The sequence below is a fragment of the Mesoplodon mirus genome (assembly GCF_964341445.2).
Source record: "Mesoplodon mirus genome assembly, chromosome: 17".
Classification (NCBI taxonomy): Eukaryota; Metazoa; Chordata; class Mammalia; order Artiodactyla; family Ziphiidae; genus Mesoplodon; species Mesoplodon mirus.
In genome coordinates, this window is record NC_138993.1 from 4334751 (window position 1) to 4351012 (window position 16262).

The 16262-nt window shown below is 38.8% G+C and overlaps 1 protein-coding gene across 3 annotated transcripts in view; it reads left to right on the top strand.

The window, feature by feature from the left end:
• Positions 1–15996, top strand: part of CDK8 (cyclin dependent kinase 8) — a 99730-nt gene extending 83734 nt beyond the window's left edge. The window contains exons 7-13 of one of the 3 annotated variants that reach the window (XM_082601945.1): positions 4581–4724; positions 7174–7243; positions 8044–8116; positions 11167–11264; positions 11880–11958; positions 12082–12240; positions 14723–15996. In XM_082601945.1, the coding sequence (XP_082458071.1) occupies positions 4581–4724; positions 7174–7243; positions 8044–8116; positions 11167–11264; positions 11880–11958; positions 12082–12240; positions 14723–14848 (749 nt within the window). In that variant the 3' untranslated portion in view covers positions 14849–15996. The remainder of the gene's footprint in view (positions 1–4580; positions 4725–7173; positions 7244–8043; positions 8117–11166; positions 11265–11879; positions 11959–12081; positions 12241–14722) is intronic. The other 2 variants (XM_082601946.1, XM_082601947.1) reach the window with 2 other exon arrangements.
• Positions 15997–16262: the final 266 nt, after the last annotated feature.

Sequence of the window (16262 nt, forward strand, 5' to 3'; positions counted from 1 at the left end):
ATGGTGAGAACTGAGTACTCTGCTGAGTGAGTGACTGGGTCTTGTCCCTGATGGTCTCCTCCGGTTCTATTACTGTGGATTTGGATCTTTATTTCTTTGCTGTCATTTCAATATATACTCAAGAAGAGGAAAGGAAAAATACTTGTAATCATTCCCCTTTATTAATCTTGAATACAGCATGTCTTTTTTTCACAAAATCTTTTATGTTCACTAATCTTTATACCTGCTTTGAGATCACATTTTATTGTATAGAAAAATAAAGGTAGATTAAGTTAGTCAGGTATAAGACTTTTCTGTACTATACCGTTGCAACTTTTCTACAAATCTAAAATTATTCCAAAATAAAATATTTATTTTTTTAAAAGTCAGTTAGGAGGAAAAATACAAGTTATTGAAGCTAGCCCTGTTTTTGAATGTATATTACTACCTAAGCACACATTTGGTTATCTTTTTTACAAAGGTATTCTAAATGGTTAAGCATGAAAACTAATATGATACATAGGTATTTTTTCCACCTAGAAAATGAATATTTAAAAGCAGTGTTACTTTTGGTAAGACATATTAAGAGGCTATACAAATAAGGAAATAATTACCTAATCTCAGCTGCTGTTAACAGAAAACTCAACACTGAATTGATTTAAATTGAGTAAAAAATAAACTATAACATAGGTTTGTGACTGGCTCATCATTTATTACTTTTTTCTTTTTTCTTAAGAAATCTATATTTTATTGTGAGCATTGAGAGTTGTATAAGCTGTTATTCACCAGGACAGTCTGCAGTCTAGCAGTTTCAGGTCAGGGCTGTTTGTCGCAAAGCTAGACTACCAGCTGTTAGATAGATTCCTTTGTTCAAATGCCTTTATAATTTAGCAAAGAGAAGGCCTTCTTCCTTCTCATCAACATCAAAATTTATTGGATAACTGTTAGACTTTTTAAAACTTAAGAGAAACCAAAATGAACGCAAATTATGTCGTTTACCCTTAAGGGATCTCCATCCAGTTGAGAAAACAGTATGACTGTGTGCATAAACTGTGTTGTCCTCTTTGAACAACAGAAGTAACCAAGACTAGAGCTCTGACTTGTAGCCTTAGCTCTGCCACTCGGGGAGGGGGACGGTGTTTAGGCAAGGCGTTTAGTCCTGTATGGCCTCATTTTTTGAAGATGAGAATTTAGCCTAAATCATCTCTTAGATCCCTTTCAACTCTGAAAGTTCTGTGACGTTGGATAGAAACCACTGCCTTCTGAGGTAGCCAGAGCACAGAGGGAACTGACTTGAGGGCAGATGACTTGAGACCAAGGTCAGTCCCAGTCCCTGCGCATATGCCCGGCCCGGCCCAGAGCAATCCTGGAAAATGCTTTCTTCTGTCAAAATGTTTGCTCAAAAAAGTGATAATGTAGATATCTTACAAATTCCTTTTTTGTTTGAGAGAGAGACAGAAATCATATATAAGCCATTTTTAATATAAATTTTACAAAAATAGAATCCAGGAGTAGAAAATGAAACTTCTTCCTTGCTTCCAGTCTCTCTCACATGGTTCGTTCCTCCCGCTCCACAGGTGGGTAACCTAAGGGTGCAGTAAAGCACTCAGCACATCCCCCACCACCACCCTGAAGGCACTTGCCTAGCGTTTTGACTTCCTTGTCAGGTAGTTGTAGTAGGCTCAGCAGATAGAAGAACCTTTGTGGTGAATTTACCTATTATTTGCTGGATATGTTCATACATGCATTTTAGTGGTCTCATTTAGAAGGGTTAAATCTGCCAGTGGAGTTTGCTGGGTTATGTTAGACTGAAGGTGCTAAGAAGCAGCAAGAGAGCATAGGGGAAATCTGAGCACGTCAGCCGGCATGTTCCCACCCTCATGGCGAATAGATCTTAGTGCTGTGCTCATTCACTCCATTGTATGGAACTGCAAGCTGAGTCATTAAACCCAAGAAAGAAAATGATAGCTTAGTCAACACTGTACTCCTGGGGACAAAGTTTAATTCAGTTTTGAGTGTTGGGGGTTTTGTTTGATTGACCTTGTGGAGAAGGCTGAAAGAGGGGTATCAATCTTTAATTAATAGTCAACTAGGGCAGTCTTAAAAGTTTTACTAAAGTCTGAACTTCAATAAAACCGAGAGGATGTGAGTTTACTCTTTCATTGAGATAGAAGCTAACTGTTAGTACACTTGTTGATTAAAACAAATTTAACACATTTTTCCTCCCCCCATTTGGTTCTGTGTAGCCCCCAGTTGCGGTCCACTTTGCCTGGTTAGCTCAGTAGCTACACATGAACATCACATACTTGGAGAAGTAGATGGGATTTGTATGTTTTTAATTTGGAAAGTCTTTCTAGAAGGAGTTTGACAGGTAGGTGAGCAGGAAGGGACTTTCCCTTGTCACAATCTGAAAAAATAGGCAAGATAGGAGACACTTGTTTACAAAGATTTAGAAATTTATCTGAAGTAATAGCCTGATCAGCTAACTCAAATTCGTGATTAATGTCTGGATTTGAAGAAGGGAAGGACGGTGAAATTGATAGAAGGTGAAAGATAATAGAAAAGATAGGAAGAGGGAGGTTATTTAGGGTAAAGTTAAGCAAGGTTCAGTAAAGTAATTTTCCTACTTTCCTGACCTTTTTTTTTTAAAGCAACATAGGATAGCTAAACTATTTACTTACCTCTCATCTTCCTTTACATGTTTTATTTTTTTGTTCGAGTTTTCATAACCACGCTGAGTTGTTACAGCGTCTCTTGGGTGCTATGAGTAGCGTTTTACAGATGCAGACTGACCCCCCGGCCCTCTTGGTGACCCCACTCAGCTTGCCTATCTTCCCTTGGATTGAGATGATGAAAGGTCAGCTTCCTATTGGATAACCATGCAAAAAGAATAATCACAAAATAATTTTCCCGCTTACTCTCTGACGGTAAAACGAAAATAGCTTGGCTTTTATTTCTTCTTCTTCTTTTTTTTTTTTTTTTTTTTTTTTTTTGTGGTACGCGGGCCGCCTCTCACTGTTGTGGCCTCTCCCATTGTGGAGCACAGGCTCCGGCCACGCAGGCCCAGCGGCCATGGCTCAGGGGCCCAGCCGCTCCACGGCATGTGGGATCTTCCCGGACTGGGGCATGAACCCGTGTCCCCTGCATCGGCAGGTGGACTCTCAACCACTGTGCCACCAGGGAAGCCTCGGCTTTTATTTCTTGATGAGACTTTTCTGTATGGTGGTGTTGGCCAGACTTGGTTCTCTGATGGGGGAGAAAACTGATGGGCAGACAGTGTCATTTTTAAAATCACTTGCTTGTAGTCTCGTTTGTCATCTTAAAGTAAATGTTTAACTTGTTACTTTGAAATGTAAGTGTGATCATTTTACATTAAATTAAATTTCTACTTTCCAGTTTTAGATTTTAGGAATTTTCAGTTATTTATAAATTGACATTTTTTCCCACTTTCTATTTAAGTGACCATTATTAACATAACTGAATAATCGGCCTTAATAAAATAGTGATTTTACTTTGTCCTTCTATAGTTATTTATGTTTACCACAGGTATTGGTTAGGTCAGTGAGAAACCACTTATTGAGTGCCTTCTGTGTGCACAGCCTTGTGCTGAGTGTAGGGAAGTTACCATGGTCAGTTTAGGGATTTGTTGAGTAGAAATGGAGTGCTTTCAGCTTCAAATTCCAAGTTGGCATATATATCTTTCCAATGCTAATAGTTCTCTTAGTAAGAATTTAATATGAATGAAAGTTAGCCTGTATCTTAAAGTGAGTGAAGGAAATTTGTTGTATAAAGAGGAATCCATTTGCCTGGCTTTTAAATAATTCTTAGGAATTTGTCACCTCTGTGCCTATTTAAAGGTAGTATTTTGCCCCATATTTTCTTGTCTTTATAAAACACTTAAACTTGCAAAGTCTGACTCTGCTATAGCATGGAGAAACACTTGAACAAAAAGCTCTTCCAATATAAATGCTGTTTCATTAGAATATTTGAGGCTAGGCATTGTCTTTTTCTTGTTGGAACAGTACCTTGCTAACTAGTGCTAACATGGCAGAATAATTGTTAAGCTTCACAAATTAATAAGTACATAAACTTAGATAGGAATAAAAAATATTTTTACCTCAAAAAATGGTGCTGATTTTTTTTTGCAAGTATGCACAATTTCACAGGCTGTTTGGGTTTTCTGTTTGTTTATTTTTTTGTTTCGCTTTATTTGTTTATGGTTCCCATGTTCCATCTGCAGCTTTGTATGTATTTCACAGATAAGGTAATGTTTGAAGCACTTAAACTCACCAAAATTTTTAGGTAATAAATTTGATTAAACTTGAACTGAAACCACTGGGTGGGATGGAGGTTTAACAGGGAATGAAACACTGGGGTGGGTGGGGTGGGAATATGTATGTACATTCAATATTCCTTGATATTTATAATTGCTAGGAATTAATATGGCTTATTAGGGGAGAAAAAGAACTAAAAAACACTCCCTGCCAACATAAAAATGCATTTTCTTTTGGAAAGAACCACTTTATTTTCCTCCTTTCTTTTTCTTTTTTCCTTTCCTTTTTTTTCTTTTCCTTTTTTTTTTCTTTCTTTTTGTTTTAAAGATATTTGGGCTATAGGGTGTATATTTGCAGAACTACTAACGTCAGAACCAATATTTCACTGTCGACAAGAGGACATCAAAACTAGTAATCCTTATCACCATGACCAGCTGGACAGAATATTCAATGTAATGGGATTTCCTGCAGGTACACATTATGTTTTTGTTTTTGTTTTTAAATCACTGTTGTTTGAACTTAGATATCTTCATTGGAAAGGTGTATATTTTTAGCTGATGAAAGCTACTCTTACTCAATTCTCTGTGTTGATGACTTGCCTTAAAGACCCATAGAAATAGCAAAATTTGTAGAGTTCACAAATTAGCATAAAATATTTAGGGGTTTCTTGAATTTGCGGGGTGTATTTTTGTTTCACTTTGGTTTTTGGTTTTGTTTTGTTTCATATTTAAAATGGTTGCAATATCTGTATTTAAAAGGTGCCTTTAGTTCTCACGATTGGAGATGAAATAAAATTCAGTAGTATGTATTTTTGTCTGGCAGTATATATAATAATGTCATTACTTGGTATTTGATTACAAATTTTGAACAGTATTTCTATTTAGGGCACTGTGCAGTACATTGTATTGAATAATAGCATTTTTTGGTGTATAGCTGTTGTCAGTAAGAACATTCTTTGAAGTTGGAACAGTCAGGATGTGAGTGGAGGGCTCGCATTGCACAGCGACCGTGCCTGTACTGATTGCAGCAGGGAGGGAGTTGTTGGGTGTCCCGTCACAGGCTTTAGATCTCCAGCTGCATCCCAGTCCCTCGTGCCACAAGACAGCCCTTCATCACCCACCAGAAACTCTGCCCAGAGGTCCAGAATAAAGAAAATTTGTTTAAAACCCCTACATAGTTCTGGCTAGTCAAGTACTTATTAGAAGTTGTTTCTTATGCTGAATTTTTCTTAGGTCAGTAACTCAAAACTAATACAGAAATATCTGGGACTTATAATTCCACATCCCTTGTGAGTGTTAATTATCAGTAAATGCAGAATAACTACCTTTCTCCAAAATTGACTGACATTTCTACAAAGATTGCTTTGTTGTGATGGGAATTTCATTTATTCACTAAATATTTATTTATTGAGCACCTGCCATGTTTCAGGCACTGTGTTAAATATGAAATATTGTCCATATAACAGACATGACTCTTGCCCTCTTGGAACTGACATTGAACTGCTCTAAGGAGAATGTTGAGAGAATGGGAGTAGTTTGAGTAGGTGGGGAGATTGGCCTTTTCTTCCCACCTCTGAATGTACCCATCATTTCAGAGGCCCCAGGGGAAAGAGCATGGCTTACAGGGGTGGAGCTGGGGGCAGCCTCCATTGTGATGGTTCTAAAATGGTTCTTAGTATGTGATTCCACAGTTAGGGTAGACTTAGCTTATAAGGAACCTAAAAGGAAGGCAGCAGAATTTAGACTTGTGCCAAAGAACGAGACTCTATGATAAGTTCTTGAGAGCTAGTGACATGGTTTATGTTCAATTTTAGACAGATTAGTATGGCAGGGGTATGTAAAAATCAATTTAAGAAAGGTAACTCAAGTCAGGAAACCAGCTGCTTACTTGTAGCAGTACTCCAGGTATAAAGTGATTTGGATGGAGAAGAAAGAATAAAGGTATAATTTTTGACAGGAAGCATGTAATTGAGGAAAGAATAAAAGATTATCTCAGGACTTCTAGCTTGAGAAATTGACAAAAATAGAGAAATTGAACAAGGAAGTAAGTTAAGGAGAAAATGCCATTTAGGAATTTAAAGTATGTGTTTAGTTTACAATATGTGATATCTGTGGAGGTTAGGTAGCAAATATTTTTATAAGTCAGTTGAAAGAAAAGCAAACCTCTGAAGGTCATTTAAAAGCTGAAGTGCTGTGAAGCTACCTGGTAGAGTGCGGGCACCTGTGGGCTCACAGTGAAGTGCCCTGAGGATGACAGCAAGCTTCTAAAAAAGCATGTGGTGTCCGAGTAGCTCTAATGCCAGCAAGACTGATTGAGGCATTTCCCACCTAATGGATCCAGTAGCTGGAAACTAGCCAAGGCACCAGCTGACTTGTTAATATGCTAGTTACATCCTATTCTGTTGCATTTCAAAGAGCTGCTACTGCTTACCTTGATGACCACATAAACCAGTGTACTTAATGAGGGAAAGTGAGGAGGGCCATAGGAAAAGAAGTACAGCTAAAGCTACTGAGGGGGAAGATAGTGCCTTTATTGTTGAGGAGATTGGGTGCTGATTTAACCAAGAAATTTGGGGGGACAAAAGTGGTTTTACAAATAGAAATAGAACTATTAAATAACAGAAATATTTATTTATAACTTGTTCCTCTGTTGTTACAGAAATTGAGGTAACTTATAGTAAAACATATAGAAAGTAAGCATTCAAAAAATAAAGTTAAAAGATAGATTGAACTCAGTACAAGGTATGGGGAATTGCATTTACATGTTTAAGATGTTTGCTATAGCTGACCATTTATTTGAAGTCTGTGCTTTCATGGAAGTTAAAAGTATAGGACAGGTAATGAAAAGTGAAGTAACCTTTATTAAAATTCCTGAGAATAGGAACCTAGACAATCTAAAATTGTATCAATGTATTTCACAGATAAAGATTGGGAAGATATAAAAAAGATGCCTGAACATTCAACATTAATGAAAGATTTCAGAAGAAATACGTAAGTTGGAAAGAAAATAGACCTTTTATTGATTTTTGCTTTTCTGGAATTCTCAGTATAAGATTGAATACTCAACATGGTAGAATACTCAACACAAGATTATTCTATTAAAGAATTTTACTTATTTACTCTAATAAATATTTTTGCATTATGATAGTCTTCATTTCTTAAGATGTTTGGTGATAGAAGGTGAATATCTCATATTAGCAGCTGATTTGGATATGAGAAAAAAAGTCAGTTCATTTCTTTCCATATTTATTACTTTCTGGAAGCTGTGCATCCATGGAAAGTATCATAGCTGAAGCAGTAAGAGACTGAAATAAACAAACCTTGCTGATAGCCACCTGCCTACCCACCCAGGTTGGTTGTAAATTTAAGTAAGTTTGAATGGAGAAGAAGGAATATTTCATTTATTCTCAATGTAAGATCAAGGGGATTGGGAGAGGGAGTTTATAGACCTGTGAGAAATTTTTTAAAATTTGTATTTATTTTAAACTTACTAGTAAGGCTGAGTTAAACTCGACCCATATGTTATTTAAGATAATTGTTGAGATAGCATTCGTGTGAACAAAGCCAAACAGTGTGTATATTATTCATGAAATTATCTTGCATTTAATCCGTAGTATCCATTCAGAAGTGACTAGTGTGAATACTGAATGAAATATAAAATTGATTGAATACCATTTTCAATATATGTTCTGTGTTGGTTATCATTAAAATAATTCTGTTTGGAAAAACTTCAGCCAATGTAAAATTAACCTCATATCTAATATAGCTATTTCATAGTATTTCTCTTTCAGGTATACCAACTGCAGCCTTATCAAGTATATGGAAAAACATAAAGTTAAACCAGATAGTAAAGCATTCCACTTGGTAAGCATTAGAGAAAAGTACTAAACAGTACTAATGCATTTTTCCCCCTGTTAAGCCCAACCTGAGGCCTTTTTGAGTCAATTTCTGTGGTTACTCAGCACTCTTAGAGTTCTTTAATAGTAAAACTAATGCAGAGATCTTGTTGGTACGTATAGTAAAGATATCAAATACTTGTTTTTCTAAACCCATTAATTAGAAAAATTAATTAGATTTTCTAATTAATTAGAAAAATTAATACTAATTTTTCTAAACATTAATTCACAGACTTAATATTTGATTACATTAGATTTTCTAAAGAGAGTCAGTGTACCAAGTCTGTCAAGTCATTTTAAAAATTCCATTTATTGGGCTTCCCTGGTGGTGCAGTGGTTGAGAGTCTGCCTGCCGATGCAGGGGACACGGGTTCGTGCCCTGGTCCGGGAAGATCCCACATGCCACGGAGCGGCTGGGCCCGTGAGCCATGGCTGCTGAGCCTGCGCGTCCGGAGCCTGTGCTCCGCAACGAGAGAGGCCACAACAGTGAGAGGCCCACGTACTGCAAAAAAAAAAAAAAAAAATTCCATTTATTGGTTTTCATCAGTTATTTTAAAATTTCAAAGAAGAATCAAGATGAAAACAATCCCACTGTTCAGAAATAAGTTTTACAGATTTTACCTCTTTATAAGTTTACCTCTTAGAGACTTGGCTGTTAAAGGTCCTTCAGGGACCTTTATGTGCTTTTTCTGGAAGAATATGAGAAATGTAGTATATAGATAGTATATAATGGAAAAATGATTTGACCTAAAATCTAAATGAATCTGCACTGTCAAGGTAATTTGTGACATTATATTCAACTATTGTCAGTTTAAACTTGTTTACAATAAACTTTCCATTTTTACATCATAACAATTAAAAATGTTTTTCAGTTTTATGGTTTTCAAAAAAAGTAGTATAAAGGGGGAATTTGGGGAAGCGGGTTATATTTTGCTTGGCTTTAAATTCTTTTAATCCTTTATTCCCAGTATTTTTAAATGAGTTCATTAAATGGGAATTTTTTTACTTTGAAAGGATTAAGCTTTCCTTTATTACAGTACCAGGCCCCTTGGCAAATATTTCTTGTATTTCTGCTTTTTCTTCTCCTTCTCTTCTTCTGCTTCTGCATCTTCTTCAGTAATTTTTTATCATGTTGTGTATCATACATTTCATATGTAATCAGCAATTTAAAAAGCAGTGCTTAACTGAGCATATTACCATACAGTGTATTATTATCCAAATCATGGCTTCTTATAATGCTTCTCATACTACTTAAAATAGTACCCAAATTGGAAGGTAAGTTAGATCCTTGAAAGTTATGGCCTTATTTATTCTAACAAAATAATGATAATAGTGGTAGAACAAAAGTCACAATTTAGGGGAATTATCTTACGTCCCCCCAATTCACTGCTACTCAGTCTAGTCTGAGGAGACTGTCGCTACCACCACCACCAAAACTGTAGAGAGATAGGCTTCCTTTACAGCTTACTTGCTTGTTTTTACTAGGATGACCTATCTTGGGTGGTTCCATCTGAAAGCTCTAATACAATTCCATTAAAACTGTTGAGTATTTTAAGTAGCAAATGCATGCTTTTCCTTTCAATCTCAAAATAAATTGTGCTTCCACTGAAATATCAGCTCATTAAAATTAAAGTCTCAGCATCCCAGCATTTCATCTGCATTTAAAAATATTTTCTGTCCGTTTGTTCTCTGATTGTGTCATCTCCCACTGTCTCCACATGTCTGCTAGTTGCTTGGTTTTCAGAGTATGGTCATAGGTTAGCGGCACCAGAGACATCTGGGAGTTGTTAGGAGGTGCTCCAGGGATGACTCTGGTGTACTCTAAAGCCTGGAACACACTGCATCAAATCAGAGATCATAAGCTAAGAGACTGCTGTTTAGATCATCTCTTAAATCACATATTAGCATCAAATACTCTAGTTCATAGAGCCTTCAGTAAATTATATTTCAGCCGAAAGATACTGAGTTTTCACATTAGTGTGACATTGCTTTATGTAATAATAATAATAATAATGGCTAACACTTATATAGTGCTTTCTTTGTGCCCGGCACTGTTATAATTGCTTTCCACATATTAACTCATTTAATTCTGAAAATAAACTTACGATAAAAGGTACCGTTTTTAATCTCCATTTGAGAAATGGGGTTACAAAGTGGTTAAGTAACTTGTTCAGAATCTCTCAACTAATAAATTCATAGCCACACCTCTGCATTTCACGAGCTCTGTGCCAGCCACCACATTTATTCAGACCAGCACAGCGCTGTCAGGAGGACTCGGACGGCCACGCTGTCTGGTAGGGCAGCTCCAGCCACATGTGCTTGCTGGCATGACTGAGAAACTGATTGCTTAATTGGTTATTAATTAATTAATTTTTAATTTGGTTTAATTTGGTTATAATTCATATAGATTTAAATCTAAATAGCCACATGTGGCTGGTGTATTATTTGTGTTATAATAAGTTTTCCCGGGGCTTCCCTGGTGGCGCGGTGGTTGGGGGTCCGCCTGCCGATGTAGGGGACGCGGGTTCGTGCCCCGGTCTGGGAGGATCCCACGTGCCGCGGAGCGGCTGGGCCCGTGAGCCATGGCTGCTGAGCCTGCGCATCTGGAGCCTGTGCTCCGCAACGGGGGAGGCCACAGCAGTGAGAGGCCCATGTACCGCAAAAAAAAAATAAATAAAAATAAGTTTTCCCCTTAACAGAAAATACAAGAATTTTAGTCCCGTTTTAAATTGGATATAGCAATTTAGGGAAAAGGTCACTGGTTTAGAGTAAGAAGACATAAGTTTAGTTACTTCTTGTAGGAGAACCAAGTGAGATAATAAGTCTTAGAATGACTAAAATGTGAATTATTACATTAAATGGAACAATTGGGAGATTTGCTTTTGTTAGTTTGGGGGAATAAATACCCTCCAAATTCTGGTGTTATTCATCAAAAAACATATGCCTCCCAAAATTGTGCCAAAGGGTGTAAAACTAAGAGAAGTAATGCAGTGATGTGTTTATGATTTGTGGTTTCAGCTTCAGAAGTTGCTTACCATGGACCCAATAAAGCGAATTACCTCAGAGCAGGCTATGCAGGACCCCTATTTCCTAGAAGACCCACTTCCTACATCAGAGTAAGTGATCACTTTATCAACTCACTAGCACGATGGACTTTTCTGGTGCGTGCTGTTGCTTTTAGTTGTCAGCTCCAAGGTGCCATAGCTCTTACATGGGGACCCAAGGAAATCCTTACGAGAAGTGAAAAATGAGCTCTGATGACTGAAGTGTCGTCAGGGGTTTTACAGCTGTCGCTCCCTCAGACTCCCTGAGCTGGCTCACTGCTTGCAGTTACAGTATTGTGTTCCAGTTGCAAACTCCATTCCCAGATATATTTGTTTCCATACTCTCATTTTAAATGCAGTTTGGAGAGTAAAATAATGACATTCCAGCTGGAATCTATCTTTTGATTGTGGTGATAAAAAAGGAGCCTGGGATCAAAGAAGAAAGCTGAGTCCTATCAGATGATTATTGATTATTTTTATACAATGAAAAGCTCTCCCCTGGCCTGCTGTGACGTCACTGCTTAGAAGAAGAGATTCATTGTGTCACAGCGGCATGAAAGGTGCTTATATCACAAATAAGCAGGCAGAGAGTCCATCTTAAAAGATGAAAACAAAAACCACTTAAATGCAGCATTTGAAATATTGATGAGTATACCCGAAATCACTTTTCTTTTTTCTTATGATCAGCGTTTTTGCCGGTTGTCAAATCCCTTACCCCAAGCGAGAATTTTTAACAGAAGAGGAACCTGATGACAAAGGAGACAAAGTAAGTATTAAAGTGCGCTTGGCCACTTCTTGTTTAATTCGGTGCCACTCTGCCATTTCCTGGCTTGGACATGTTTTGTTCTCCTCCTGAGCTGAACTTTGTTTTTGTGTTTAACCACTTGAGAAGAACCAGCAGCAGCAGCAGGGCAATAACCACACGAATGGGACCGGCCACCCAGGGAATCAAGACAGCAGTCACACCCAGGGACCCCCACTGAAGAAAGTGAGAGTCGTCCCTCCTACCACTACCTCAGGTGGACTGATCATGACCTCAGACTATCAGGTACCTCTCTTCTGTTTCGCATTGACCTGCCTTGTCAGTATTGCATGTGGGCTTGTGACCACTGGAAAATGCGACGTCGTTAAGAAAATACCAACCTTTACGTGCCTGGGAAACACGTTGACATGAAGAGTTATTGGCATTGAAAGCACTTGGTACAGTAGAGGGGGCTTAGCCAGACTTGACATGATCAGACTTAAATTATGCCCTTCATTCACTCTGTGACCTTGGACAAGGCTTTAGTTTCTCATCTGTAACATGAGACGGGCGAAGCCTAACCTGCCGTTGCCGTGGGAACAGCTGTGGTGAACTTCAGCACCCAGCGTACGGTGGGCACTCGGGAAGCGATGTCTGTCGTTTCTGAAACCACAGTGATGAAGGACTCAGGCCTCCAAATCCCAGCCCCGCCACTGACTTCTGGGCAAGTGGTGGTTCAGATGTTGGTTCAGATGTTCTCGGTTTCCTCATTTGTCAGATGGATGTGGATAGTGGTCAGCGTGAGGCTGTGGTCAGGATCACGGGCACTTAATACATGACACCACTCACCTTCATTCCTATTACCGCCGTCGTCATTAGAATTCGTAGTAGCGGTCACAGTGCACAGGACACACTTCCTGAGTTCTGGTGGCGGTGCTGCTGGTGACTGTCGTCATGGGAAGAGCTTGCCGAGTACTTACCATGTACCAGCTCTTCTCCTAAGCATGAAACAGACATCATTTCCTCCAAGCGTTACAACTCTGTGAGGTCAGCATTATTGTCGTTTCAGAAAACTGAGGCTCTAGAGGTTAAACCCCTTTCCCACGTTCAGCCCACAAGCTGGAGGTAGACTCAGGACGCAGACTCAGATCTGCCGGGGGTGGCTCCGATGCCACTTGTGGATCCTCTCAAGTGACAGGGTCAGGTCCTTTTCCGACAGACCCATTTTGAACATCGTGTACCACCTCCCTGCTGGTTCTAATCCTGTTCTCGACTGATCTGGATTTCAGTGTGGAAGCATACTGAAAACTTGACCAATTAGAGTTATTTCCCTACTAAAAGAGAGAAAGAGGTCTTAGTAAACTAGTACGGCTCCCAGAGCCTGCGGCGACTACACCTCAAGAACTAGATATGAACTCTTTGCTGTGGTTAGCGGGAGGTCCAGCCCACCAAACCCTGGTAATCATTGTCTGCCTGAGTAGTAAGTGTCCTCCAGTGAGCTCACAAACAGGCGTCTTGCGGGTTGACCTTTGCTCCAGTACCTTTTCCTCCCCACCTGGAGGGAAAGAACGCACCTCTCGGCACAAGGATTGTTTGCACACTCAGGTGGTGCGTCCTGAGCATGAAAATGAAGCAGGGTGGAGCATGTTGCTGTGCTTCTGTTTGTTGAAGTTATTATTGTGGTGGTTTTTGTGGGTGGTTTCAAAAATAGCATTTCTGACTATAATTTCACATGTCCACTCTTTTTAAAATGTTATTTTTGCTAGGGTTGGCAGAATTTCAAATTACATGATTTATTAAACATGCTTTGAAAGAAGAAAGTATTAAATGATGGTTAATCTTTCGTAGTGTTTGTCTTGGGGAACTAACAGTATGAGAGAGAGGTGCAGGAGTGGGAATAGGAATATAAGAGATCAATCAAAACTAGAGGACTGGGGCTTCCCTGGTGGCGCAGTGGTTGAGAGTCCGCCTGCCGATGCAGGGGACGCGGATTCGTGCCCCGGTCCGGGAGGATCCCACATGCCGCAGAGCAGCTGGGCCCATGAGCCATGGCCGCTGAGCCTGTGCGTCTGGAGCCTGTGCTCCGCAATGGGAGAGGCCACAGCAGTGAGAGGCCCGCGTACTGCATAAAAAAAAAAAAAAAAAACTAGAGGACTCTGAACTCGGCCCCTTGCGCTGTTTTTAGAATTGAGAATACCACTCTTCCTACATTTTAATAATTGTAACTTTACTTTTGTATGTCACTTGTAGCAGAAAGTAAGATTCATTAATGTAAAGGGCATAAAAATATCTAATGCTGAAGAAATGATTCTGCGGTACCCTTTTTTGTCATGTTCATTTTTGTTCTTTAGTCATGCGTGTGTGTTGAGAGTTTTCTACTGAAGAAACAAGCATGCAGGTTAGCTTTGAATTTCTTAATGTACACATCATTAAGTTCCAGAGTAACCATCCCAGGCAAGTTAGTTATTATTTATCAGGTAGATATAAAACAGCATAAAAGGGAGTTCCTGTTATAGAAAAAAAAAATGAACTGCACAGCACAGTAGTAAGACTCAGCTTAGTGTTATTTTACCAGCAATACTTCTGACCTTCATAAAGAAAAGCTGATATTGAAAGATTTGGGGGTTTTGTCATTTTAATTCTAAAGCCACTACATAGCACAAGACTTTTAAAATTCTTACTGCCGTAAAATAGAAGACATTTCAAACACACATAAGCCTTACTGGCTCAGGATACCGCCAGCGCGTAGAACACCCGAGTCACATCTGCCCTCCCTCTCCTTTTCCAGCGTTCCAATCCACATGCTGCCTATCCCAACCCTGGACCAAGCACATCACAGCCACAGAGCAGCATGGGATACTCAACTACCTCCCAGCAGCCTCCACAGTACTCTCATCAGACACACCGGTACTGAGCTGCGTCGGATACTGTCCATGCACTGTCGCTGTGCTGCAGGGCTGCCTGCGGCTCTCGGCGGGAACCTGGAATGGGCCGTGAGAATGTACTGTGCAGCCACGTAGTCAAATGTCCGGTAGCCGAGTTCCACCACTTTGCGCAGATTGGGGTAGTGGCTTCCAAGTCGCACCGTTTTGGAGTTAGACTTGAGAAGAAAGTGCTAGCGCACTTTGTGTTGTGGGTTTGCTACTTCCATGGTTTACTTGACGTGGTTCAGACCGACCAATGCATTGTTTTCAGTGACAGTCTGTAGCAGTTGAAGCTGTGAAATGTGCTAGGGGCGAGCATTTGTCGTTGTATGTGGTGAATTCTTCCAGTGTAACAACATTATCTGACCAGTAGTACACACACACAAAAGTTTAACTGGTACTTGCAACATGCAGTATATGTTAACAGAGTAACCAAGACTCAAAATGAGATTATTTCGGTACACCGTTCATTTTAGTGTCTTAACAGTGGGTTGATTCGTTTTCTACATTAATCAGTGTTTTTTGACCAAGAATATTGCTTGGAATTTTTTGAAAGTACAAGAAGCCACATAGTTTTTCCAGGAAGGTTTCAAAACTCCCAAAGATTGATTTCCAACTTATGAGTTTGTTTTTACTTTTAATCTATGACTTGACTGGTATTAAAGCTGCTATTGATAGTAAATAAATATGTTGTCATTGATATAAACCTGTTTGGTTCAGCAAACAAACTAAAATGATTGTCATAGACAGTGTTTTATTTTTCCTGTTGGTGTTGCTGATTTGTGAGCATGCTTTAAAGATGAAAAAAGCATGAATGATAACTTCCTTAAAAAGGTGCGGCATCCGATTCAGATATTTTGTCCTGATTTTAAAGCTGGTTGGTGTCGTGCTACTAAAATTTTGTTCAGTGCATTTTCTTTTTTAAAACTTGTTCGCACGTTGTTTAGGGTGCCCTTACTTCAGCAAAGGAGAAGGAGTAGGAGAGCCTTAGAATTTTTGAGGAAAAAGAAAACCTATAACATACAATGTACTGTATCAAACTATTTTACATGAATGACACAAGTATTCTGAATTTAAAGAAATTGAACATTGTTAAAAACAGGTGTTATGTAATAAATTTATTTTTCATAAATCAAAATGTGGAGTCAATTGTATTTTTATATACACAAAGGTGTTTTATTTTAAAATGTGCCTTAACAGGTGGCCTCCAAATAAATCTCTTCAGTTGTTTTCATTAATAATATCTATATCTTCTGCCTCCATAATGAAGTAATGACTTATGGTTTAGATACGGATTCTTTTCTCTGTTCCACTTAGTGCTATAATACAAGATGTGAAATAGACACCTTTCTAATGGAAAGAAATCATAATGAGCCTTCCATTTCTAGAATAATGCCGAATTCT